Source organism: Equus caballus, chromosome 22, assembly GCF_041296265.1.
Source record: "Equus caballus isolate H_3958 breed thoroughbred chromosome 22, TB-T2T, whole genome shotgun sequence".
Classification (NCBI taxonomy): Eukaryota; Metazoa; Chordata; class Mammalia; order Perissodactyla; family Equidae; genus Equus; species Equus caballus.
The window spans coordinates 1,467,475-1,490,361 of NC_091705.1; the positions used below are offsets into that span (position 1 = coordinate 1,467,475).

The following is a 22,887-nucleotide window of genomic DNA, read 5'->3' on the forward strand; positions in this document are numbered from 1 at the left end:
GTGTGTTGCTAGAGCTGACCGACAGCAGACCCCACCACAAAGCCTGGCTGCTCCACACTTGGCACCGCCCTCAGGTGGGGGGTCCCCCAGCTCCAGGAGGATGCCCTGTTGCCAACCCAGTGCCGTCTGAAGTCAGCGCTAGTTTTCATCTCCCGTCTTCCTGCTCTTTGGTGGTGAACCGTCTGGTCCTGGGGTTGCTGTGCGCTGTTGGGTCCGCCTCGCAGGGTGTGGGGTGGGGCATGCTCCTCCACAGGGATCTGGTGTGCCGCGGTGGGGGGACCATGGAGTCCTGCTGCTGAAGTAGGTGTACTCAAGCCTCCCTGCACGTCATCGTCACCAGTGAGGGCACGGGAACCACAGGGGAGGATGAGCCTGCCACCCTGTGATGCCACTCTCAGACTCCTGGCCAGTTGGGTCGTCGCCTTCTTCTGACCCGATTCAAGGTTCTGGTTATGGATTTTTTGTTTGCATTTCAGTTATTTGAACTGGCATGTCTTTCTGTACCACTCCCTCCCTCACCCCCAAACAGCGACCTTGAGCTCAGGAGCTGTGTCTGGTTCACCCTTGTCAAGCTGACAGCCCTCAGCACTGGGCCGCGCACATGGGGGGCTCCACAAAGGTCTTTGTGTGTCACTGAAGGGAAGAAGTGGGAGAATGACGGGAACAGGAAGGGCAGAGACGCAGGGACGAGGACACAGAGCGCTCTGTGGGTTCTCGGGGGCAGCCGACTTCACAGTGAATGGATGTGCGACTCAACGCGGGGTCTCGCGGTCTGGAGGCAGCTGGGTCTCCCAGGAGATTGGTTACCAATGAAGACTGTTTCTTAGGAGCATCCAAGTGCCACGAGTCTCCGAGTAACGTGGGTGGTAGGACCTACGAAGGCAACAGCAAAGGACTACACCCCTAAAGCTGTTAAAACTGTAAGCTCTGGAGGCAGGAGGCTAAGGCTCTTCCACTTGCTGGCTGTGTGGCCTTAGGTGGGTGTCTATCCTCTCTGTGCTTGTTTTCCCATGTGAGGTGAGGACCAGAGCATCTATCTCTAAGGATTGTGAGGCTCAGTAATCACAGCTGAATCACTGTCTCCAACTTGAGCATAAGGTAAGTCCCAGGCTCCTACTGGACACCTCCCAGTCCTTCCTACTCCTGCACCTGCCAACTACAGCTTTCAGCTCTGCTCACAGTAAGGCCAGGGGCTTCTTGGGGCGAAAATGTGACCAGCACTGCCTGGATGGCCCGCTGCTCGCTCAGAACTGCCAAGGCCCCATGGGCAGCAGCCCTGTGGACGTGGCTGGGGTGGGGGTGGGTGAGGTGTGGCTCCACCTGTGGCAGTTCCGGGAGATCTGTTTCCAAGACACAGCAGGGATGGCCCTGGCCTCAGGGGCTGTGACACTCAGGAGGGAGGTCCTCAGTAGCCTCTTAGGTAAGTCTCTTGGGCTGCAGGAAGTGCAGTTCTGTACCACCTGGCTGGTTCTGAAATGTTTCATGTACACATAATCAATTCTCTTTATCTAAACTAAAGGAAATGGGAGCTGTGTGCGTCTCGGTTTTAAAGTACAATGTACTGTGTGCTTTTTTCATTGTTCTCGCTGTGGGCTCTCTTCCTCCAGAAGGCTACACCTGCTCCCTTACAGCATGGTGCTGGGTTCCGAGAGAGCAGGGGCTGCAGCCTCGGGCCCGGGCCTGTCAGGGCAGCCCACTGCCACGGTCTACGGTGAAGCAATCCCGTCGGCCCAGATGCAAGGGGGAAGCAGGCCCCTCCTCTTGACAGAGCAGCAAGCTTTCGCACACACACAGGGGTGAGGTCTTGATGGCCATCTTTGGGACGCCCTGCCACAGCTGTGGTCCTTCTCCATGAACAATTTTCCATATTCTACTAAAAATGGGGATTCAGGCCAAGTGGTGAAGCATTCATGGAGGCGGGAGTGGGGTACCAGTGCTGCTCTTGCATCAGCCCGCCGCATGCTCTCCAGCCAGTCTACGTGTTTGGGCTCAGTTTTCTCATTTGTTCCACTAGGGGTTGATAATTGGTGAAGTTGATAGCGCTAGATAATTTTTAAACTAAGTAAAAAATGCAGGTCAAGCGCTTGGCACAGAGCAGGGCACATGTCCAGCGCTAGCTATGATCACTGGTTCTCCAGCCTCAAAACCCTCTCTCATCTGGCAGGAAAGAGGCACTCAACACCCACAGTGGCCTGGGGCGATGACTTCTCTGAACGCAGGGTCTCTCCCTCTGCAGATCTTTCAGCTAACGGGAAGGAATCTGTCCCAAACCCAAAGAACTCAACCAACCAGTTTTCCAAACCTCCCCCACGCAACTCCCTTGTTTATCATGTGTTTACCTCTTGGGTGTTGAAATGTTTAAGAATCTGGTGGAGACAGGTTTCCATCTATGCTTCCCGTCTTGATGGCAAAAACCTCCCTCCACTGTTGAGCTTGCCGTGCTCCATCCCAGGCCGGACGGCTCACAGACACCTCTCATTTGTTCTTCACTGTAGTTCCAGGGAGGGAGATACCACTCCCGTTTTCTAGAGAAAGAAAACGAGGCGCAGAGAGGTTAGGAGGCTGCCCAAGGTCACAGAGCTAGTACAGCCAGGGTTTGAGCCCAGGCTACAGATGCTGGAGCAATCGGAGAAAACGTACATGGTTCCAAATCAGCCGAGGTTAGTGTGGCAACTGCTTCTCTGTTACACTTCCCTCCAGGCAGGAGGCGACCCGGCGGGGCTGAGGGCGGCAGCTGGGTGCTAAGAGCACCGGACCCCAGACCACGCTCCAGATCCCCAGAGCCCCCTGGCCCGAGGGCCCCTGATCAGCCCGTTCAGCCCATGGGGGCTGTTTGTGTGTCTGGACCGTGGGCAGGCGGCCCGGCCGAGCGCGGGGTTCACGCTCAAGGGCGCACAGAGGGATGAACGCTTTGACTTCAGTCTCTGAGACGCCGAAGCGACGTAACTTCGGCAGTCCTCGGACCCCCTGTGCGCCTCGCTCCGCCGGCCGCTTACGTCCTGGGCCCGCTCCTTCCCGAATTTCCGACGGATCCCGGATCTCCGCCGGAGCCCGCGGCCCGCGACGCACGTGTCTCTGCTGTTCCTCGCGCCGCGCAGCCGTCGGAACTTGAAGACGCACAAACTGAAACCAAAACAGCCGGACGCCCAGCGTCAGGGCGGGAGCGCCGACAAGGGGGGCGCATAGCAGCCCCGCCAGGCCCGGGGACCCCGCTCCGCCCCGCGCTCCCCCGCGCCCCCTCCCTCGGCTGCTGCCCCTCCTCCCTCGCGGTCCCCTTCCCTACGGCGGGAGAAGAAGGGGTGGGGACCGGGGCGGGCTCCGGGAGGCAGCTGCAGAGCGGGAAGGGGCCCCCAGGAGTGGGTGGCGGCCGGAGGGCGGGGACGGGGCGGGGCCCGAGGAGACAGAAGGGGGCCCCTGCTCGCCGCCCGGCCTCGGGGAGCAGAGGGCCTCGGGGCTTCGGGCGAGATGGCGGCGCGCAGCGTGGGCCGCGGCGTCGGGAGGCTGCTGGGCAGCCTGCACGGGCGCTCGGGGCAGCCGGCACGGCCGCTGCGCGGGGGGAGTGTCCCGCGCCGGGCGGCCTCCGGGCTGTGGGACAGCGCCCCCGCCGCCCCAGCCGCGCAGCCCGGCTCCTACCAGGCGCTGAGCGCGCAGGCCGCCCGGGAGCCGGCCGCCTTTTGGGGGCCGCTGGCGCGGGACACGCTCGTGTGGGACACCCCCTACCACACGGTCTGGGACTGCGACTTCAGTAGCGGCAAGATCGGCTGGTTCCTGGGAGGCCAGTTAAACGTGTCTGGTGAGTAGGCTGCGTGGCCCCAGGTGCCCCTGAGGGGACTCACAGAACCCAGCTGGCGGCAGCCACCCCGGGGCAAGCGGGTGGGGGCCCCACCAGAGTCCCCTCCTCCAAGATTCTGCCTCTTGCGCTCTAAACCACGTCACCCTCGCCCGCATCCCGCCGGGTTCCAGAGGCCCCAGCCCCCCGCCCGCTGTAAACCCCCGTCCCGACTCCACCTTCCCAGCTCGGGCCGGTGTCAGCTTGGTCACCCAGCTGCTGGCCTTGCCCCAGCTGGCTCCTCGATCGGCCGACTCCTCCATCGATCGGTCGTCTCCGAAGTTTAACTACCGGCTTCCACCGCACCGCGGAGCGCAAGCCTGCGGGCAGCGGCGGGCGACACCTGGGCCAGGCTGAGGCGGAGGGTGCAGCGCCCCCAGGAGTCGGAACTTCCCCACTCCTGTCCCGGGACCGGAGACAAAACCCAAAAGCCTCTATCTGTTGTCTCCGCCAGCTGCCCTGCCGGCGAACCGCCTGGGGAAGAGAATCTGCCCACGTAAACAAATCGAGCTTCTGCCGGGGCCCGAGGGAGGAGAAAACCCCGGGCCAGCAGCGGCACTCAGTTATCTCCTTGCTCCAGGGCCTGTGTGCGGGAAGGAAGGAATGGCGAGGCCTCCCAGTTCTCAGTTTCAGCTGCAGCCCAAAGACCCACGGCTTGCTTTAGACCTGGTGGCCATTGAGGTCCCAGAAACCAGTTCCACTAGCCAGTCAGTCCTCTGGTATCTGCTGAGACTGAATCTACAACGGTTTTGCTAAGATTTGGGATTGGGGGGTGGGGAGAGTACACAGTGTCCCCACCAGCAAGGGGAGAATGCCCAAGAACTGGAGGCAGTGGGGCCAGACAGGATAGGCCTGGAGTTGGGGGGCCTGGGGAGGAGGGAACTTGCAGCCAGGGGTGGTGGTCAGCAGGGCTGTGATGTCAGGGACAACCAGTAACCCTGTAGGTGGGGTCTAGAGGGTGTGTAAGGGCAGGACCTGCAGATTTTCTTGGCAAGGTCATTCCCTGGCCACGCCCTAAACCTGAGGTCAGATCCGCCGGCTCACACAGCTCCACCATTTGCTGGCCCAGGTGTCCTCTCCTCTGAGCCTTGGGCTCCTCCTGTATGGACTGGGGGTAAGAAGCCCACCTGCTGGGCTGGTCGCGAGGATGAGTGCTAGAAGATATGGCACCTGCCCAGCACTTACTAGTGACCAATAAGTAGTAGCAATTTTAATTTATTATATTCAGAAATAGCCATAAAATTATAGGTAGTGTCTTGCAGTTACCTTTCAAACAAAGAAACTTAAGAGAACTTTGGACCGGATTTTTTTTTCATATTGTATATTACTTTGCTGGTTTAATCAAAATGAGTCATTACTAGATAAGGGTTTTCTCTAAAATTGAGTCAGCAGCAGGTGTCCTTGAACTAGTGGGAAAAAAAAACAAACCCTTCGGTTTGCAGAGTTGGTGGAATGTGCCCTTGAAAGAGAGGAGAGCGACTTGCAGCAGGAAGGGGGCAGACGGTGTGCAGCTCCTTTGGAAGCCGCCTGGGACTTAGGACACAGCCTGAGGCTGCTGTGGACGATCACATTGGCTCGCGCCCACTGCAATCTCTCTCTCAGATAAAACAGTGGGGTGGACCTCACGGGCTGGCAGCAAGGACCTTGTGAGCTGTGTGGGGTGTGGTCAGCAAGCAATTCTGCCTCCTTTTCCTTTCACTTATTCTCCTGAGGATGCAGCCTTTTTGGCTGCTTTAGCCAGAAACTGAGCTTCAGAAAACTGCCTTGTAGAAAAACAGCTTTTCAGCAGCATTCTCACTCCGGATGTGTATGCCCACCCGCTCACCTGTCAGGAATCTCTCTGCCCTTTCCCAGTGTCTGCACTGATGGCATGAACTACAGAACTGATGGCATGAAGAAGGACCTGGCCAGGTGCTGGCTGTCGTGGGAGCCCCTAGAATGTTGTGGAATGGGTGGGAGTGTTTTGGCCTGATCTGTCTGTGCGTGAGAGTGTGATGATGGCTTGCTCCGAAGGAGCGTCACTCTCGAAACTCCCATTATCCCTTCCGGAAGATCCGTACCAGTGGTTGTCACAGTGTGGTCCCTGGAATGGCAGCATCAGCATCACCTGGGAACTTTTTAGAAGCGCAAGTTCTCAGGCGCTATCCTAGACAGCCAGAACCAGAAACCCTGGGGTAGCCTGCTGCCGGTGTTGAGGACATCTTCCAGGCGCTCTGAGGCACACTTGAGGGGGAGAACCACTGACCTGGATACTCCAACGTAGGCAGATCAAGGCACTTCTAAAATGGGCAGAATTGGGATTAGTGAACTAGAGATGACTCTATGAAACAAACGAAAATGGTATGTGGGTGGTGTGGCACAGTTTAGTGGCTCCAGGTCTGTCTTTAGAGTCACACCTAGGTTTGAATCTTTGCTTTCCCCTTACCATTCCTTGCATGCATTCCCTCATCTGTAAAATAAGGTAATGTGTAACTGAATTCTGTTCTAGTTACTATTGTTGCATATCAAACAGCCCCCAGGCTTAGCGGCATTAAGACGACATCGGTTTTATTACTCACAGATCCTGTGGGTCAGGACTTTGGACAGGGCCTGACAGCTTGCCTCACATGGCTTGCTTCTGCTCCCGATTGATGTCTGGGGCGGGCGGTTGTCATCTGCCTCCTTCTCACTCCCAAGTCTGTGGCCTGGGCTGGGATAACTGCGGGCTGAGTTCAGCTGGAACTGTGGCCCAAAGCACCTACCCAGGGCTTCCCACAGCATGGCAACTGGGCCCAGGGGACGTCAGCGACCAGAGGTCCCAGAGACCAAGTCAGAAGCTGCTAGGCTTCTTCTGACCAGCAGTGTGTGACTTGGGGACACCCACGGCTGTCCTTAGCATCAAGTGAGAAATGCTCGTAAAGCACCCTGGACTGTCTTTAGCATGTACTCGCACCCAATCACTTGCCTTTGTTATTTATTAATGAATCGTGGGGGGAAGCTGTGACCTTGAGCCTGGCCTTCAGCAGTGCTGCTAAGAGCACTGCCTCCTCTGAACAGGACCACATGGGTTTGCATTTGATCAGCCTGGAATAGCTGAGAAGCAGGCTGGGGAGGGCATGCAGGTGGACGAACAGCATGGCTCTCGAAGCCCAGCCTGGAGCTCTGAGATAGCTGGGTCACCAGGTGTGGTCAGGGTGTCAGAGGTCCCCTGGGCAGGGGAGGTAGACCTCCAGCCCTTGCAGTGACTTGCTTCTATTATGTTTACATAAAACTGCTTTGCAGAGGTTCTTTGGAAAGCCAAGTTCTAAAAAGGATTCTTTCCAGTCTTTGCAGTTTGCCTGTGTCCTTCGCAGGGCTCAGCAGCTGTCTTTGCTCTGTGGTATGTAAACTCAAGATGTCAGGAAGTTGCAAGTACAGAACCGGAGGGTAACGACATGTGTTGCTTTCAAAACACGCCACTAAACTCTATTTTCTAAACACCAAGTTCTGAGTTGATTTTTTTAAAAGTGTATACATTCTTACTTTCAAGCAAGGGTGTAGAGAAACTATTTTTAACCAAGCATTGAACACAGAGGTTTCTTGGATGCTTTTTGGAACATTAGTTGCAGCAATGGAAACCGTTTTGCTGCACTCCTCTCTCCTCTCAGTGTGCCAGAAGGCAGACACAGTGAGAATGGCAAGGCGCTACTGGCCTGGCCTTCTTTTTTCTCTCAGTGGTTAAAGTAACTTGTCTAAGGTCTCTCAAGGAACTCTAAATGAAAATGTAACCCCAGGTCTTAGGAAGAGAGTCCTCCAAAAGAGTCTGAAACGTCCCCAGTTGTCAGAGGCATGACTGACTTTAAATAGCAAATGCTTCTGGAAAGTTGGCAAATACAATTTTTGTGGCTATGTAATATCTTAATGTGTGCCAGGGAGATTTTCTATTTAAAGAAAACCCATTGTGAGCCCTTTTGTGAATATTAAGTCCCTCATTTCTTTTGATTAAATTGAATTTCTGTATGAAGTTTCACTTAAAGTTGGAGAGGGGGAGGGCTGGATCTAAACCACCAACAAGAGTTCTTGAAAATTCCTACATACGTGAGCGCCACCTTTATAATGGAAAGGATAAGCCTTTGTAATCTTCATTAAAAACAACACCCCAAACCCCTGAACCACCAGCAGCGTTTGCTCAGCCGCTCGCAGGGCTGTGTCAGGGCTGGGGCGCAGACCTGCACTCCGGTGAACACAGTGGACTCTCATCTCCTCTCTTCCTCACGACTCCAGCGTGAAGTGGTTGGTGGTCCCATTGCACGGATGTGGAAATAAAGGCTCCAATTCATGGATAGTGACGAAGAGTGAGGAAATGCCCCAGTGCCACGGAGCCTGCATTCTAATGAGGAGATGGACCACAAATCAGTCAGGGAGCAAATCCATTCTGGGGTAACCTGTTCAAGGTTTTTACTGCCACAAGGGGAGAATTACGGTGTCATCCACCCCACCCCCATAATAAAGGAACCCTAGGGACGTGGTTCCTGCCCTCTGGAACCTCAGGGGAGGGTTTAGTAGAGCTCACCTTGTGTCCCAGAATGGGGACCACTGGGCAGAGGAAGCAGGCATTAAATAGTGTGAGCCACTGTTGATGAGTGATGGAGAGGGAGAGATCGTCATGTGCTGGGAATTTGGAAAAGGCTTGAAGCAGGAGGCAGGGCTTGAGCTGAGCCTTAAATTGTGCTTGGTCCTCGCCCAACTCTTCTTGGAAATGCTTGGAAATGGAATTTTCTTGTCCCACTGCCCAGTTCTTTGGTTGGAGCTATTTTTTAAATGGGGACATGTAAGAATTCCTTTCTTGCCTCCCTTCTTTTCTCCCTGCCATTGAGGCAATAGCAGGAACTATAAATATGTGTTTTTATACATACATGGCATTTTAGGGCCCTGTCACCCCACACCCTGCACTGTGCTTTCTCTAGGTGCCCGTATCATCTGAGTGTCATTCACGGAGCAGTGAACTGTTTCCCATGGGAACACTGCCACACCATCTGACCCCGTGACAAGAAACTCTCCAATGGTATCTAACTCTTACGGTCACTCCCAGAGTCAGGAGCCGTTACCCCCCACTATGGATTAGGAAAGTGAGATTTAGATTAAGTTACAAGTGCATTGTCTGTGGCTAGTGACTGGTTGGACAGGGGCCAGACTCAAGAGCGTGGTTTCCCCGTGACTCCAGGCTGCCATCCAGTGAAGGCGTGGCCAGATGTCCTACAGAGCAGGCAAGCATGTTTAATTACTTCTGTCCCCATAGGACAGGAGAGACCCTCTGGAATCTGGAGTGTACTTACAAAGGAGACGTGCGTGCAGACGTGTCTGTCCGTCAGCGTGGTCCTGCACCAGCAGCATGGTGTCGCATCAGGTCTTCTTCGAGGTGAAGATGCTCAGGCCCACTCCCACTGCTCATTTGGAGCCTCAGGGCAAGGCCTTTCCATCGCTGTGCTAACAAGCCCTCTGGGGGACTCTGGGGGCCTTAGAAGTGCTGATTTAGGCCAAGAAGAGACTTTCTTGAGGGACAAAGCCACAAAGAGAGGAAGAGGTCTATTCCCTCCCCTGGGCATGGGGTCAACCTATCGTCATTTGGACCCCAATGTCCCCCTCAGCTTGAGGACTGGAATGCTGTCTGTCATGCAGGCTTTGCCACTCTGTCTGCTCTGTTCTTTGGGCTACCTGCACTTGTACGACCGACCGTGAGCAGGACCTCTGGCCCTGCCCACGATGGCTGCAAGCTGTAAACATCTCAGGAGAGACAGAGGGAGGCATGAAGCGCTCAATGAGAGAGTGAGGACACGGAGGTGCAGACCCGCATGAGGGTGGGAACCAGGTGAGGGGCTGCAGTCAGGGAGTGGGACAGCATCTCTCAGGCAGGGAGAAACTGTGCAAAGGCCCTGAGGCAGGAAGGTGCTCACCCGAATGAGCAAGACCAGCGAAGAGAGGTAGTTCATTTGGGGCCTTGGTGGCCACTTGTCCAGCACCTTCTGTGTGAAGGAAGGCACCTAGCGGACACTGCACCTGGGGCTCAGTGCTGACCTGCCTGGATTCCTGCCATCTGTCGGCCCTGGGAAGAGATGACACACAGTCGGTCTCATTCTGGGTGCTGTCTGTTCTGTGGCAGGTCCTCTCCCTCCACCTGGCGCAGCTCTGCCCTCCTACTTGGTGTAAAGCAGGTGCAGGAGGCCCTGCTGGGCTCCAAGGCTGTGAGGGTCTTGCTCCAAGTCAGGCAGTCACTCTCAGAGTGAGAGGTATGGCCCGGGGCCCGGCTGCCCGGGAGCAGGCAATGAGGGGAGATGAGTCCTGGGTGAGGCGTCATGCATGTTCTGAGGCCCTTCCTGCCGCTTCCTGGCTGGACTTTGGGCGGGTCACCAGATCTCCTGGACACTGTTTCCTAAGCTGTATCTGAGTTGGCCACTTTCATGGTGACTCAGACGGTTCAGCGTAGAGTGGGAGAAGGTGTGCTGCAGCAGGCTTCTTGGATAAGCACGTGTGCACACATCTCCTGGGGTCTTCTTGGGGCAGGTCTGGGGTGAGGCCGAGTGTGTGCATCTGTAACCAGCTCTCCAGTGATGTTCATGTGCACGTGGGAGCGGCGCCTTCCTCCTGCAGGACCCCTGCTCAGTGCACGGCTGTAACCCAGTCTGTTGGTCCTCAGCTGGGCACTCCAAGGCTTGTCATGACCTGCTCAGGGGCACCACTTCCTGTTCTATCCATCAGGTCCTCCAGGGCCAGGCGGCAGGGGTAGGGGACAGGGTCTGCCCCTGCTGAGGGGTGGTCACCACCTCAGTTCTCAAGCGAGGGTGTGGACTTATCTGCTGATTGTTCCAGAGAAGCCAGAAATCCCTGGTTTTAGTGTGAACACTCTTGTTTTCTAAACTTGGGACCAGATTGACACACACACTGATGTCGGGTTTGTCACACAATCCAGGTTTGGCCACCCAGCTCCTTCTTGTCAGTTTGTCTTCTTGCTTTTCCTCTCTTCTATTTTTCGGGCATTCCTTCTCTTTTTCTAGTAATTCAAAGAAGTTTTCTGCATCAGTAAGTAGTACTGGTAATTTTTTCCATGACCTCTATCTTCCTTTATTAAATTTTTTGAGGTATAATTTGTACACCTGTTAGGAGCCATAAAGTGGAAATGAAATTTTTTAAATTATAAGAGTAAATGATAGATAAAATAACCCAAGAGGAAAAAAATGTAGTTCACACACACACACAAGCTAAAGTATGTAACTGTTTTCATGTGAGTCCCCTCAGGAATCGGGGGATCACGTGCTCTTTGTGGATAGGCTCTTCCATAACTTTGTCAGAAGGGCATTCCAGCAGGAAGTATTTACGGAAGTCTGTGCCTCACAGCAGGGAGCTCGCGCTGGTTACAGGACCTGTATTCACATAACAGCACTTTGACATCAGTCTTCCACTTGATCCTGATCATTGCCCTGGGAGGGATACGTGACAGAGATTACATCTCCCATTTATATAGTGGAGATTGATTTGGGGAAGATAAGTAACTGCCCTGAAAAGGAAAAAAGAAAAAAATTATATACTTGGACATGGGGGTGATCCTAAAGACCAGGGGGGCAGATAGCAGCTGGCCCCCAAAGCTATTCGTGGTATTTATTTTCCCCACTGATGGGGAAGTGGGTGATGAAAACCTGGCAGTGAGGGCTGGTTGGAAGGGGGCATGTGCTGGCATTAACCAGCCAGAGCTACGCTCCCTTTGAAATCAAAAGAGTAGTGAACAGGATGTTAGCAAGTGAACATGATCCCACTAATCTTCAGGTTTACAGTAAACTCGCAGAACTGACCTGTGTTTTGTGGGCAGTCATGTGATCTGAGCTTTGTTAGTGGAGGGGGAGAGGAGCAGAGCCTTCCGGAAAACCAGCGTGGCACTTCCCCATTGCTGCATGGCTTCTTGGAGCAGAGGCTGGTTTATAGGGTCTGTCTGGACACCTGAGAGCCTGTGTGGGTCCTTGTCCCAGGAGCTGCAGACTGAGTTGGGGGCGTGCTCTGTGCATGAAGTTTTCTCTCCAGCAGCTCAGGCTGCTTTGCTCAGCCCCAGCTGCCTAGTCCATCCCCAGGGAGCCTTGGAAACCAGGTGGCCAACTGGGTCTGGTTGCCCTGGGGTGGCCAGGCGATGCCAATGTGTGGCTGGGGTGGGACTACTGGCATGAAGCGCCTGCTTCACAGTGTTCACAGGATCACCCTGTATGTGTGAGGTCGTATTTGTATAGGATCGTCTCGTTTTCCCAGGCTCTGAAAATCACCCTTCTCCTGGCAAGGAAGTAGAACCTTGCCTTTCTCAAGGGAAAGGTCCACCTCTGGGGAGTGTAGCACGGGCCGCAGCAAACCAGGTCCTCCCCAACTCTGACTCGAAGAGCACCAAGTGTAATGTCCCTAAACCTATTTTTGTGCAGTCAATTGCCTGGACCAGCATGTTCAGAAGTCCCCGGAGAGCGTCGCTTTGATCTGGGAGCGAGACGAGCCTGGAACTGAAGTGAGGATCACCTACAGGTACCGTGTGTCCCCTGATGGCGGGCATGTCAGCGCCCAGCAGCGTCTCCTGGGCCTCCGCGTCTCTGAGGTAGACACTGGCGACAAAGCCCTCTGCCGGGCTGTGAATAGGAGCAGGATCGTCCAGCCTGGAGGAGGCCAGCCTTCTCGGTCACCTTGGCAATGCTTGGTGTCTTTAGATCCCCGCAGAAGGAACTGGGTCTTGGAAACAAGGATGAGGAGTGCTCACGGCACGGGGAGGCTTTGCACAGTCCTGTGTGCTGGGTTCGGTTCTGGGCGGGGGTTATCCGAGTATCCGGGGGCATGTTTCAGCTTTGGAAATGTTCTCTGGTCCCAGGAAAAGTAAACGTGAATGCAGGCTGAATAAAATACGTGCTGGAGTAATGACGGTCAGCCCTGCCTCCTACTTGTGGAGCACTTATGAGAGGAGGACAATAAATAAGACGGAGTCTTTTAAAGAGGGATACACCTGACATCTGTATTCTTTGATTCCTTAAACAAATTCTTCACATTCTCTGTGACAAGCGTGCTTCTGGATGTTGTGTGCATGTTGGGGGTTTGAATGAACGGCGAGTCCAGGAACAGTGGCCCTGGACTTCTGAAGCACTGTCCCCTGCCAGGACTGCCTTGCCCAGAGGTCCTTGTGGTCTGTCACTGTGGGCGTGGGTTCCCCTTCATCGAGGTGGAACCCCCTGCTCTTAAGCCTCAGCATACCTTTAGGACGCTATCTCAGACCCACCGTGAACCCAAGCTGTGTGTCCTATATCACCAGACCCCGCCTCCATGGAGAAGTCGTGAGCAGGATTACTCTCCTGCTGGGTGGCTTACAGCTTTTCAACAAGTTTCATTGAGTACCATTCTATCAGTCAGGACAGGCTCCGTTATGTTGTAGTGACAAACAATCGCCAAACACATGGCAGAGTGTGGCTGGGTGATCACTTTAGATTGCAGCAGTCAGAGAAGGCCTCCCTGAGGAGGTGACATTTAAGCTGAAGTCCTACTGACAAGAAGGAGCAGCCATGAGAACACTGGGGGAAGAACATCTGGGCTGTCCAGGGCCCTGAGAGGGTAGCACGGGTGTGCTGGGGACAGGGAGGAGGTGTGTGTGGTGGGGCCACAGGGGGTGGGGTCGGAGAAGGGGGTCCAGACCCTGGGACCTGAGAACAGCCATCAGCCTGTCACGAGTGACTTGGGGACCACTGGGCACCCCACGTTTCCTGTTTGTTTCTCAAACTCAGGTTTTATCACAGACCAAATTCACCAAACCTGGTAAAAGTGTATTCAAGTTGACTTTTGGATACAACAAAGTGACCTTGTTAACCTGCTGCCGCTTCTAGGGGGCACTGCCCTATTTCCCCTGCCCTCCCCAAACAACTTTGCCTCTCAAAGTCCATCACAGCCTTGACTGCCATTCATTGTATCCACCTCTCCTCCTGTGCATGTGACCTCCTGGCTCCGTGTGGCCCACAGACCCGCAGCATCGTTGCCTGGGAGCCTCGGGCCCCCAGGCGACGGAGGCAGAGCCCCAGGGGCCCTGTGCACACTGGAGTCTGAGGAGCGCTGCTCTAATAAACAAACTGGCTACACTGTTCTTTGCTATTATTGGCCCAACTTGGTTCATATGTGCTTCTTCAGTAAAAGATTAAGACGCTATGAGTTGGGGGTGGAGGAGCTAACCACTTGGATGCTGGAGATAGAGCAGGTCCGGCGATGGACTGACTTCCTCCCACAGCCCCTCCAGCATGCCTGGACCCTGGGGCGGGTGGGCCCTGTGCCATTCCGCCTTGGCCCTCGCTGGCCGCCGTGTGCATATGGAGCCAGTGTGCAGCTGCCTAGAGCAGTCTGAGCCCCTGTCGAGACATGTGGTTAAACATAAACCACGGGGGAGTTTCAGGGCTGCAGCGGAATGTTACAGCGAAGGACAAGGTTGGTCCCACAGCATCAAAGCAGCCCCAGGCAAGGGAGAGACTTAGAGCACAGGCAAAGGCTCTGCTATTTCTCTCCGAAGATAAGCAGCCTGAAGTGGTTTACAGACTTTAGCGGGGCTCGGGGCCAGATGACTATTTCCATCTACTGTGTGAGTAGAAAGAAAAGTCTGTGTACAGGTTGTCTGTAACTGCAGTGGGTTTTTGAGGGACTTGGGTTAATTATTTTCCTGGTCATTTTAGGTTTTTGACATGAGATTTTCTTCCTCTTCTCTCAGAGGAAAGCCACCTACACACTGCTGCTGGTTGTCCTGCCAGCACACAAGCCGCCACTAAAATAAGTGCTGTCCTGCCCCGTGTCTTGTGGTGGCACCCGAGGTGCCCCAGGACGGCCACAGGGCTTGTTGGCCTGAAGACCACATTCCGGACTTGTAGCCGGGGCCCTTAGGAAGCCCCGTGGGGTGCTGGCAGCAGTGCAGTTTCCTGGGGACCACGCCTGCCTTGTCTCTCTGAAGCTTGGGGTGCCCTGTCTCATTCCTCAGGTGCCACAGCCTCTCTGTGGGAGTCTGCTGAATTCGTTTGACGAGGCGCCTTTCTGAAGAGTCACTGTGGAGCTTGTAAGGTGGCCCAACGACCCCTCCCCCGATGACACTTGGTGGCACCTCCACCCCCTCACTGCAGTCGCCTCTGTGGCTGTGTCTAGGCAGACACACACGTGCACGCACACGTGGGCACACGTGTGTGCACCTAATGCAATCACACACGGACATTTTAAACGTGCTCATTCTCCAGACACATTTCTCCAGCTGCTCTTGTGTTGGAGGATCCGTCTTGGCAGTGTCTCCCAGGGTGCAGGGCGGCCCTGCCCGTCCTGGGAGCTGGGCCCGTCCTGGGAGCTGGGCCCTGTGATGACTTGGCTATGGCCTGTGGTGCACTCTTAGGTTGCCTTCAAGTGTCTGCTCTTCTGAATACTGGCGTGTATCTGTAACCTCACCTCCCTTGGGTGGGGGAGGCCTGGGAGGATCAGCTGTAGGAACCTTGCAGAGGCCCCAAGTCCCACCCTGTCCTCACCCCACCTGCCCCATCAGTTCTTTCCCTCTGCGACACCAGCTTCACCAGTTCCCAGGAGCCCCCTGCCAGACTGCCAAGGCTGTTGGGGTGCACTCACAGTGTGGTGGGCCTTGGGCTGGCGTGGCCACGTGGCCCCAGGGGTAGGAGAGCCTTGTCAGCAGTGGCTCTGTGCAGCTCTGTCCCGCAGAAGTGCGGTACTCACTTCCCACTGGGAAGCGAAGGGGCAGGAGCGCTTTGCCCGGCAGGGGTCAGCCTGGGATGGTCTGTGCACATCTCCCAGGGATGACGGCAGCCTGTGACCTCAGGCTGGAGCCAAGGCCAGAGGGCTGCCCCAGCCCGATTTCCAATCTCCCTCTGCCCATCGGTGCGTTCAGAGCTGGCCTGAGGAAACTGTTTCCTCATAGTGAACCAGCAGGACTGCAAACTGTGGGCCCCACTTGAACTGCCGGAGGCCTCCAAGGCCATGTGGGTGCAGATAACCCGGGTGGCTCCCCGGGCTGTGCAGCCAGATAGCACCCTGGGGACTGCTCCTTTCAACTGTCCACGTGAGCTTCTCTGGTATGGTGCCTATTTTACAGGATTGTCCTTCATGTCCAGTTGGAGTAGGCAGACTCTAGAGGCCCTGGGGATGGGGTGTGGAGAAACACGAATCCCTTTCCTTCAGGAAGGTGGAGGGGGTGGGTCTTGGGTAGATTCATGAAGCTTCAAGACCACTGCCTGCCTGTAGCCCAGGGGTCTGGGCCAGGCATTTTCAAGCTGGGGAGGGACACCAGGTGAGCAGAGCAGACTGAGGCCCTGTGTGCAGGGGTGTGGGGTGTGCATGGGTACCCTGAAACAGAGGACAGGGCAGGTAGTGGGTGCTGTGCTGGAAGTATTTACCAAAGCTCTGAACTAGCTCATCTTTTATCTGAGTTTCTCTGAAGACGGCCTGAATTTGAACCTGAGCCCAAATGTGACCCTTTTAATTAAGCTGGAACAGGTTTTAGCCCTGGCCAATTCTGTGACCCAGAGGCCCGCCAGCTGTGGGCCTCAGTGTCTTCATCTATAAAACAAGGGACCAGAGGAGACCAGCACTGCCCCAGCACAGCAGGCATGGCTCAGGGCGGTGGTCGCAACCAGCGCTGTGAAACACTGCAGTGGAGCTGGGCATCCGTGTGCTGTGCCAGGAAGGGCAGACGTTTTGCAGGCGCCTGCAACGTGAGCTGAGTGTAGTTTTCATTGTAGGTCGAGCCCCTGGGGGGGGGGCGCAGGGGGTGTGCGTGTGATTTCGCGGTTGTTCCATCTGGGCCTTCTTCCTGGGCAGGGGAGTTGTGCACAATGAGGGACCATGTCCAGAGGAGCAGAGGGGACGCCAGGACCCCTCCACCCGGCCTGACTCAGAGCCCCTCAGTATGCCAAGGGGGCAGCTTTCTCCCTGGGCATGCCAGGCCAGGCATTAGGTGTTGCTGAGACTCTATGTGGCCTGGTGCCTCATGTGTAGGGCCCACAGAGAATACAAGATGGGGCCTGGCCCTTTGGGGCACCCCTCTGGGGCAGCTAGACCAATACATGTGGGCTGAGGGAGCTGGGTGGGCCTGCAGCCTGGAGGCACCTACCCGGGAGGTTTGTTTGTGTCCTTGGTCCTGGGTGTCTTCGAACGTGGCCATTTGTTAAGGTCACAGATGTGGCCGGTCCCTGTGGGCTCCAGCGGTAGGAAGCAGGAAGCCTAACCAGGGACCCCCGGCTGGAGAAGGCCTTGGGGGAGTCCTGCGGAGGGCTGGGTTTGAGAGGCAGAGGAGGGGAAGGCATGCTGATGAAGGCAGAGGGGGTGATGGCAGGTGAGTGTGCCAAGGGCTGAGGCCGCCAGCTTTCGGGAAGGTGGAGGCCTGCGCTCTGCACCCGCTCTGCCCCTAGCTGTGGGACCCGCAGCAGACCCTCCACCTGTCTGACCTCAGTTTTCTCATCTGCAGAATGGAAACATGCTTCTCCTTCCCTGAGTGGCTGAGTGTTGAACAGCACATGGGCATGAAAGCCCAGAATAGTGTCTGGAGGGGCATCTGTTTTAGCTATAGGTCAGAGCCAGCTGAAGGGAGGCCAGCCGAGGATTTCAGATTTGATCAGGGGAAGGCATCAGAGTGGCCCTGTGGCTCCTGGGTTCCGGAGCGGATGGGGTGGCATGTTCAGGGTGAGGACTCCACCTGGGAGAACAATCGCCCGTCAGCTAAAAGGGGGCCCCTCCCCTTCTCGTGGGCCCAAACCTTGCACCTCGCTCTTTTCCTTACCCCCACATTAATTACTTTAGTGAGCAAACACCTTTATTAAAATATCAGGGCAATTGAGTGGGAGGGTCCTTAATAGGCATATAATGAGGTTGGGTGGGGTGCTTTGAGGTGAACCAGGGCCAGTGATCACCTGTCACACAGGGCAAAGTCGGCTTGTTCAGCGGGCTACCCTGGGCGAGGAGAGGCCAGTGACTCCTGGGCTCACGTGCGGTATCCCAGCTTCCCCGCCTAAGAGGAGGGCATGTCCTGGGCAGATCTCCTTCCCCTCTGACCTCTGAGTAACTCTGATCGCCAGACTTGGCTGGGAATCTGCATGCTGACTCCCAGAATCCGGTAGAAACCCTGGGTCACTTGGATGATGCTGGTTTTAAACCCGCATCTACCTTTCCTTAAGACTCTGCTCCAGATACTGAAGCTGGGAAGTGTTTTGAATCCTTCACTACGTGACCACACATTTTTGTTTGTCCTTTTGGGCAAGCTAAGGCTCTTGGAATTTCGTATTTTAGAATGGCCATATCTTGGGACTGCAGGAAGAATGACCCACGCCGAAAGAGTCTATCTTTATGTCCAGGGAAACCTTCTCGATGGGGACCTTTCTGAGAATTTTCTGGGGTCAAAAAGGGGTAGAGATTTACCTCAAGGAGCACACACAGGCAAACACCTCCTTGGGACTGGATCCCTGCTTTTGTGAACCCCTTTCTGCCATGTAGGGGTATTGGGGGGGCTGGGTTATGGGAGGTGGAGGGTGCAGCCTTGTAAGGGGGGATGCAGGCTGGGGGGGCTGCCAGCTGGGGGGGGCTGCCGGCTGGGGGGTGCGGGTTGCTGGCTGGGGTGGGTGCAGGCTTGGGGGGTGGTACAGGCTTGGGGGGTGCAACCCTGCAAGAGGAGGGTGCAGGCTGGGGGGGCTACAGGCTCGGGGGGGGGCCGGTGCAGGCTTGGTAGGCTCCCGGGGGTTTGCAGGTTCCCTGGGTGTGCAGGCTCATGGTGGGGGGCGGGGGGGGGGGAATGCAGCCCTGCAAGGGGAGGTTGCAGGCAGGCTCGGGGGTGGGGGGCGGGCAGTGCAGGCTTGGGGGAATGCAGCCCTGCAAGGGGAGGGTGCAGGCTTGGGGTCGGGGAGCAGGCTTGTGGGGGTGGGTGCAGGCTCTGGGGTGGTGCAGGCTTGGCGGGGGTGTAGGCTCAGGGGAGGCTGCAGGCTTGGGGGCCGGTGCAGGCTCGGGGGAGCGTGAAAGCTGGGGGGCAGTAGGCTGGGGCAAGGGGGTGGGGGGGAGTGCAGGTTCCAAGTCAGTGCAGGCTGCGGCTCCGGGCTCATGCAGCCCTGCAAGGGGACGGTGCAGGCTCAGGGGGATGCAGTCTCGGGGGTAGTGTAGGCTCAGGTGGGATGCAGCCCTGCAAGGGTAGGGTGTAGGCTCAGCGGGGAGGGTGCAGGCTCTGGGGCAGTATAGGCTTGGGGGTTGGTGCAGGCTCGAGGAGGGGTGGTGCAGGATGGGGGCTGGTGCAGGCTTGGGCAGGTGGGTGCAGGCTCTGGGGTGGGGGGTTGTAGCCCTTCAAGGGGAGGGTGCAGGCTCGGGGTGGGGGTGCAGGCTCGGGGGGGGGGAGGTTGTAGGCTTGTGGGGGTGGGTGCAGACTCAGGGAGGGTGCAGGCTCTGGGCGGAGGGGTGCAGGCTTGCCACTGGTTGCCTGGAGATGAATCTTCTAGAACAGGGTCTGTTGTTCCTGTTTTGTTTTCTTCCTTCTGCTTCTGGAGGGTCAAGACAGCAGGGTAAGCCTGACTCAAAGCTTTGCTGTGGGCTGTGCTGTGGTGTCACGTGGCCCTGCCCGATGTCCAGTCCCCATCAGGGCCTGCCTGGGACAAGGGGCACCAGGAACAAGTCCTGGGAAGGTTGTAGCAGCCATCCTGTAAGCTAGCTTGGGAATGGGGTGTCCCAGCTCTCTGTCCTCCTGAAGTCACACCTGACCCTGTGGCCTGAGGGCCAGCCTCTGGCTGATGAGGCAGGAGCTGATACAATGATCGTGGTTCATATTCACGGTCACCCCTTGTTTTAAAGCCCAGGACCTGATGCCCAGCCAGTTTCAGGAGCTCTCCTGCTCACCAGCTGGAAAGGCCAGAAATAGGGTTTGAATTCAGCTTAGCTTGGCTCTGGCAACGTGCTGAGGAACCTGAGTCTTTCATCCCCAGCCTGAGGGAGGAGGTGAGGTGTAAATGGAGCCCCAGTGCTCTGCAGCACTGACTTGATGACAGGCGCGAGGCTGGCGGTTCCTGGGGTTGTGTGCAGAGGCTGAACTCTGCTGTGTGCAGATGATATGCCCTTGCACTGACCAGGGCTATGTGTTCCAGATGTCGTCCCCCCACCCCCAGGAGAAGCAGACACACATTAAGTTTTTATGCCAGCTGGGGAGGAGGGGGTTCATCAGTGCCGGAGGGACAAGGGACAGCTGCAGGAGAAGGCGAGGCCAAGGGCTGTGGGGTCTTGGTGTGATTGTGGGACATCGAGGAGCAGGAAGTGCATGGGCTCGGGTGCCTTGGAGGCAAGGGGGGGTGTCACTGTGTGTGCCAGAGGAAGGGGTGGTGGATGGGTGCTGGCTGCTCTTCAGAACAGGGGCTGCCCAGCCTGGTGCTCCTGCACCCTTCATTCTTTCTCCTGACCCTCCCAGTGGCTGTCTTGGACCTCATCTGAATGTGGTAACAGTAGGGGGTAGGGCTGGGTGAGAGGCTTGACAGTTTCTCATCAGCACATCCAGTCAAATTTCCCCTGCGAAGCCTGGAGCAAGGTTTCTGGGCCGCTGGCAGACAGGGTGGATTTGTTTGCTCCCTGCCCGGGCCACCACAGCTTCATTCTCCCTGTTGGTTCTGCTTGGAAGGGGACTTGGGGAGAAAAGCCTTGAGCAAGTTGATGAAGCCTTGTGGACATGGAATTCAGAAGAGGCCATGCGGGGTCTTCACAGATGCAACCATCTTCAGAAATTCCCTGTGGTCTCCACACAGCCAGAGCTGGAGTGAGGTGTCACTGGTGGTATCAAAAGCAGTGACTTCCAGCTCTGGGGAGGTTTCTAACAACACAATACCCAGGCCCTGCTTGGGCCCTGCTGAGTCAGAATCTCCCAGTGGGGCCTAGGAATCTTTATTTGAAGATGCATCTCTGGTAATGAGGCTGCCTGCCCCAGTCAGCAGGAACGGATCCATCAGGATTCAGTTGCAGAAAAGGGAAGTCACTGCCGCTCTTTTAAGCAGAAAGGGTTTATACAGGGTGCTTACAAAGCCACTGCATGGAGGAGCAGCCTCTGGGCTGACTCCCAGCCCCAACCTCTGGCACAGTCAGAATGGACTCAGGAGACCCCACAGGCACTGCTGAATTTCCAAACTCGCTGCTGTAGCTTTGGTCCAGGGGTTGGGAAACCATGATTACTGCTGGTTCAGTGCCTCTCAACACCCTCGCAGCTGGTGGAACCTCTCCAGGAAAACCCCAGCATCGCCGGACCGTGCTGGCTAGCAGCAAGGCAGCAGCTTACCTTGCATCGCTCTTGCATGCAGCTACCTGGTGCAACCTGAGTCACATGTAGAAGCCCAGATGTGAGGTGTCTGATGTAGAGGATGCACCCTGGGGAGGCTCGACTAGACACCAAATGAGAGAACGCCATGGTGACCACAGGTAGGTCCAGTCCAGGATGGGTTTGTGGACCCATATTCTGCTTGATGCTTGACTGTTACATTATGGGGACTGGAGCTGTAGCTGCCCAGATCCTAGGCGGCTCCAGTGGGGCCTGGTGGTGATGAAACCCTCTGAGTCACTCCTGTGTGCAGGGGCCTTTGGTCACCGCAGCTGTTCAAGGTGTTCTCTAATGAATAGACTCTGGTTTTCACTCTGTAACTGAGTACTTCCACCCAGGGTGGGCCCGACTAGATGTAGATTCATTGCAGGCCAGGCCGTTTTCCAAAGGGATAGCCTTCAATTCTCACATTATAAGCCAATTGTTTTCCTGGACTTTACAACTAAACTGTAGACAGTTTTCCAGGCTGATGTTCTACATGAGGAGGTTTTTGGCATGTTATCAGTCTTGTGCAATTGGGGGCACTTTTGTGGAACTACAGAAGGGTGCCCCTTCTAAAGGGGTGTGAGCCCTACTGTGGACTTCAGCATCCTGGGGCCAGTGCCCTGGAGCAGGGTGGAGCTGCACAGCCATCTGCAGTGGCCCTGGTGACAGGGCTGCCACAGGGTGTGTGAGGGTGATCTCTGCCTTTGTCCCAGGCACGGGAGTGGAGCCTGTGGAAGCCCAGTTTCTGAACCTACACAGAACTCAGTGCCTTAACCCCAGGGTCAGGGGCCTGTGGCCTGGAGGAAGAGGTAACCTGGAGTGGAATAAGAGAGGTGAGCAGGGGCTCCTCGACCCTTCCTTCCAAGTGAATGATTTTCATTTTTATTAGCAATTATTTATTTATTATTAAATGAATGATTATTAAATAAAATGAATTAAATAATTAGTCAACAATTATTGTTTTTTATGAAGGAAAGAATTAGTTGAAGTGGCCTTTAAGGACAGCCTCATGGGTGTCACAGGCTGCTTTTGGGGTGCTGAAGGCCCCCAGGCAGGGTCTGGTGTCACTGGCTCCTCCTCCCGACCCCCTGCTCACTGCTCAGTGAGTCGTGTTGCAGCTGCAAGTGAGCATGGTCGGAGCACTGACACCACAATAACTGGCAAATGCTATACATCAGGCTTTTTTAACCTGAGAAAACTAGTTGTTAAACATTTGCCGGCACAACACTGGGCTCCTACCTCCTGTTCCTTTCAGCAGATTTCATGTTTCTCCGAGCTGCCACCAAGAGGCCAGGAAAGCAGTATGGGCCCGAGGCAGTCACACCAATTCTTGTACCCTCTGAATTCCCATGTTGTGGCCCTGTCTCCCTGCTTACTTTTCTCCAGGCACTAATTTGGAATGTGCCGTGGACTCACAGTAAAGCCTGAGAAATAGGGCAGCCCCCTCCTCACGTCTCATCTCAAAGTTTCCGTGTGATCTCGCCTGCCCTGTGTTTTGTTGTAGTCATTGCAGCCCCGTGGACTTGCGTGGAGCAATGCAGAGAGACCCACTTGATGACACGTGGGCATATAAACCTGGAGCAGGACCTGAAAAACATCCTGTGGTTTTTTTGGTTTAAACCACAGGGGAAAGTAAATGTTTTTAGAAAGTTAAAACCTACATCTTCTTCCAAATTCTGCCAGGGAAAGCACATCACTTCTGTGGCTTTCCCTGGGAGGTAAACAAGCCTGTCTGGTCCGTGGGTGAATGTCCTGCTAGGGC

At 55.7% G+C, this 22,887-nt stretch overlaps 2 protein-coding genes across 3 annotated transcripts in view; one reads left to right on the plus strand and one right to left on the minus strand.

Moving 5' to 3' along the window:
- LOC111769928 (disks large-associated protein 5-like) overlaps positions 1–4,554 on the minus strand; it is a 52,653-nt gene extending 48,099 nt beyond the window's left edge. Inside the window, exons 1-3 of one of the 2 annotated variants that reach the window (XR_011430660.1) lie at positions 4,009–4,554; positions 2,641–3,123; positions 2,340–2,525 (exon numbers count right to left, since the gene is read on the minus strand). The gene's annotated coding sequence lies outside the window, so the exon portion shown is untranslated. The remainder of the gene's footprint in view (positions 1–2,339; positions 2,526–2,640; positions 3,124–4,008) is intronic. The other variant, XR_011430661.1, reaches the window with a different exon arrangement.
- Positions 3,398–22,887, plus strand: part of ACSS1 (acyl-CoA synthetase short chain family member 1) — a 53,853-nt gene continuing 34,363 nt past the window's right edge. The window contains exons 1-2 of the mRNA XM_005604714.4: positions 3,398–3,793; positions 12,241–12,337. Of these exons, the coding sequence (XP_005604771.2) occupies positions 3,466–3,793; positions 12,241–12,337 (425 nt within the window). The 5' untranslated portion in view covers positions 3,398–3,465. The remainder of the gene's footprint in view (positions 3,794–12,240; positions 12,338–22,887) is intronic.